The 4,005-nt window shown below is 54.7% G+C and overlaps 1 protein-coding gene across 1 annotated transcript; it reads right to left on the bottom strand.

The window, feature by feature from the left end:
• Positions 1 to 1,646: 1,646 nt before the first annotated feature.
• Positions 1,647 to 3,590, bottom strand: LOC127325631 (aspartic proteinase nepenthesin-1-like). The gene is made up of 4 exons (XM_071827044.1): positions 3,567 to 3,590; positions 3,473 to 3,514; positions 2,169 to 2,698; positions 1,647 to 2,106 (listed from the first exon to the last, which is right to left on the bottom strand). The coding sequence occupies exons 1-4, from the start codon at positions 3,588 to 3,590 to the stop codon at positions 1,647 to 1,649; spliced, it is 1,056 nt and encodes a 351-aa protein (XP_071683145.1).
• Between the last annotated feature and the right edge of the window lie 415 nt (positions 3,591 to 4,005).

Here is a 4,005-nt window from a genome sequence, read left to right as displayed (position 1 = left end):
CCGAAGGAGGGCGTCGGAGGCCGGCCGAGGGGGCCACACCACCAGGCCGCGCGGGCCCCCCTTTGGCCGCGCCGCCAGGTGGTGTGGGGCCCTCGGGCCTCCACCTTACTTCTCCTTCTGGCTCCGTCAGTATTCTGGGAAAATAGGGCCTTCTGCATAAATTCCGAGGATTTTCCCGAAAGTTGGATTTCTGCACAAAAACGAGACACCAGAGCAGTTCTGCTGAAAATAGCGTTAGTCCGTGTTAGTTGCATCCAAAATACACAAATTAGAGGTAAAACAATAGCAAAAGTGTTCGGGAAAGTAGATACGTTTTGGACGTATCAGTCCTTATCCCACCGATAGTTTTGTAGATGACAGAAAAACCACCTTTAGTCTCGGTTGCACCCACCAACCGGTACTAAAGGTTAGCCAGCCCCCAGATAAGGCCCTCCCAGATAAGCCTCCCCCAGATAAGACCCCCCCATCTTTTGTCCCGGTTTGAGCCCCCACCCGGGATGAAAGTTTCCCGCGCCACTGCGTTCCCGCCTATTTTCTTCCCGCGCTTTCCACCGGTTCCCGCCTCTGTCTTCCCGCCTCCGTCTTCCCGCCATTTTTTCAGTATATATATGTACGCTTGGCCTCCATTTACATATCACATCTAGACTCATCATTCTCTCCCATGGATTCCATTGTATCTCTAACCCCCCGGGAGGCGGAGGCACTGTGCGCCTCGAACTACCCCTGCCCGCCGGGCTACCGTGTCCCGACCGGCTGGTTGCAGAGCGTCGGAGGCGTACCGGTCCCTCCTGTCCCTCTAGGTGTGGCGCGCCAGATGGCCATCACGAACCACTACTACTTCGAGCTCACGCCAGAGCAGCGGAGGAATCCCCAGTGGCATCCCAACTACAGCCTGACTTGGGACAGCTTCTTCATCAATTGGCATGAGAGTGCGCTTGCCAGGCACGAGGAGGCCGGCCCGCCTCGTTCGAACTTCAACGAGGCCGACCGTCGGCTGTGGTGGCGCGGCCGGACTCTCCAGAGCGTCAGGGCCTACCGTGGCCCCCGCCTGCGCTACCCTCAGTCCCAGCCCACGCGTGCTCACCCGCCGAGGTTTGACTACCGCGACCCCGATGACAGCGACGACGACATCGGCGACTACGACGACTACAGTGGCGATGTTTATAGGGCTAGGCACGACTATGACTGAATGACTCCAACATTCGAATCTGGCCATGTATCTTAATTTTCAGTTGAGCTATGTACTTTTAATTCGAGTTCAATCGTAATAAAATTTTATTCCCGCCCATTATTTCCTGTCCTTTTCCTCCCACACGCGGCGTCGTGGTGGGAAACTTTCCCGCATGACGTCGTGGCGGGAAACTTTCCCGCGCGGACGGCATCGTGGCGGGAGTAAAGAAAAGAAATAGAAAAAGAAATAGAAAAGATATAGAAAATAAATAGAAAAGAAATAGAAAAGAAACAACAAAAGAAAAGAAAAAGAAAAGAAAAAAGAAAAAGAAAAGAAAAAAGAAATAGAAAAGAAAAGAAAAAGAAAAGAAAAAAATAACCTTTGGTACCGGTTGGCTTCACCAACCGGTACGAAAGGTCTTTCGTACCGGTTGGTGGAACCAACCGGTACCAAAGGGTGTTCGCCTCCATTTCACTTAGCCGCGCGGGAAAAATTCCCCCAAATCCTCCATTTCACACGCACACGCACAGAGACCGCGCGCGCGCTCGCCGTCGCCGTCGTCCACGCCATCGCGCACCACGCCATCACCGCCGTCCGTCGTCTGTGCCACGCCGCACCACGTCGTCGCCGTCATCGTCGTCCGCGCGCAGCACCTGCAGGCCGGCCTCTCCTCTCTCGCGCCGGCAGGTATGTCTCCTCCACGCCGCACCACGCTGTCGGCGTCCCTCCCCTTCTCCTGCCCCTCGCCCACGCGCTCCACACGGCTGCCTAGGTCTCCTGCATCGCCGAGAACCGTCGCCGTCACCGTCTCGCTGCTGCACTCCCTCCGCCTCGGCGCCGGCCAGGTGACGCCCGCAAGGTGTTCGACCCAATGCGGACCAGGCCAGCGGCGCTCGCGTCGCGCGCTGGCGTTCGCGGTGGGCGCGCTCGTGCCGCTGATGGCGGGCGGCTTCGTCAAGCAGTGGGGCGCCAGGGTCGGGGCCGTGTGCGCGGCGACCTCCGTTGGTCAATGATGACCCCGCCCGTGCCGTCGGCATCGTTGATGGTGAACACGGACGGGTCGACGGGCAGCAGGTCGCCGCCGACGCTGATGCCCATCATGTTGAGGTAGTACATGGTGGGCAGTGCCGGGTTGACGATGAAGGGCGTGGACTGCACCGGGTCGGAGTCACTTGTGTTTGTCGTGTTGAGCGTGGCGTAGGCGCCGAAGTAGAGGCGGTTGGGCACGATGGACATGAAGGAGGTGAGGCAGTAGGAGAACCTGGGCACCCCTAGCTGGCTGACCAGGGACAGCGGGCCCCGGCCGAAGCCCACCATGCTGGAGCCGTTGTAGAGGGAGCCGGCGTTGAGATTCCTGCAGCCGAAGGCGATCTTGGGCACGGAGACACGCGTGCCGTTGGTGCCGAAGGTGAAGGTCTCGTTGGCGAGCACGCCGGTGGTGATGGCACTGTTGCCGTAGAAGTACTGGTAGATGCAGGTATTCTTGTAGCAGTCACAGACGTAGAGGGCGTTGCACATCGGCGACGATGGCGTGGAGAGGGAGCTGAACCAGACACCAATGGATCGAGTCCGTGGCGGTGCCGAGTCCGTGGCGGTGCCGCCGCGACATAGAGTTAGGGTCGAGAAAAAGAGGGAACGCCGAGTGTTAGGGTTAGGGTCGAGAAAAAGGGGGAACACCGAGTCCGTGGCCGTGGCGGTGCCGCCGCGACATAGAGTTAGTGTTAGGGTTAGGGTTATTGCTTCCTTCATTTCAATTGTTATCCATCTAGCAATCTGTTATGATCATGACATGATGAATGAAATAATTGCTTTCTTAATTTTGTAGTGACATTGAGCTATGGAGGACGGCACCTTCGTCCGAGATGAGGATCAAGAAGAAGCGGTGCAGAAATTGATATTTGAGAGTGCCCGTGGGCTGGAACCCGATGGAGATGACTATGAGTTCACAAATTTTCTGAAAGATGTCGGTGAGGGACTTGAGTCTGAAGAGATTAGAAGAGGCAACGAAGTGTCCATAACAAACTCCGGTGAGGTGTATATTTATGTATCAAGTCTATGTTCATCAGTAGATGCATTCATTTATTTGTATTGCACTTATTAACGAATCATTTTTCTTTTAGCCTTCTGGATCATCGAGCAAGTCTGTTAAAACAAAACGAGGCCCGACGCAACTGCTAAAGGGCGAGGGTAGGTTAGCCCTCACCGCATTTAAGGATAATGGTGAACCGGTGCATCCCAAAGATCACTGCCGCAGATTTACAAATCAAGCTGGAGTTCTTGTTAGGGACCATGTACCGATCAGCATTCAAGAGTGGCATAAGCCGAAGAACGCGGGGACTGAAGCTAGTTATGTCAACGACGCACTGAAATTTTTTCTTTGGGACACTCTACTGACACGCTTCAGCCTACCGGAAGACATGACGGAAGGCCAGAAGAAGAAAGTCAAGGAATGGACTCTCAAGAAGATGGCCACACAATTCCAGACATGGAAGAAAAATTTATGGGACAAATATAAGCATGAAGATCCAGTATTCGATGAAAGTCTAGTGAAGATAAAAGATCACTGGCCCGCATTTAAGAGGTATAAGCAATCGTCTACTGCTGTGTCCCGATCGGTCACAAATACGAAAAATGCTTCAAAGAAGAAACTTTTCCATCATTTGGGGTCAGGTGGCTACAAGACTGCCATTCCGAAGTGGACATCGTTTGAAAATGAACTGATGGATGCAGGAATCACTCCACAGACATGGGACTGGCCCGACCGGTCCAAGTTCTAGTTGTTCGCGCATGGGGCAGGGTTGGACCCAAAGACAGGGAAGATCGTTGCGCAGGGG

The sequence above is a fragment of the Lolium perenne genome, chromosome 3 (genome assembly GCF_019359855.2).
Source record: "Lolium perenne isolate Kyuss_39 chromosome 3, Kyuss_2.0, whole genome shotgun sequence".
Taxonomy (NCBI): Eukaryota; Viridiplantae; Streptophyta; class Magnoliopsida; order Poales; family Poaceae; genus Lolium; species Lolium perenne.
Note: the sequence above shows the minus strand (reverse complement) of the source record. Positions and strands in the feature narration are given on the sequence as shown.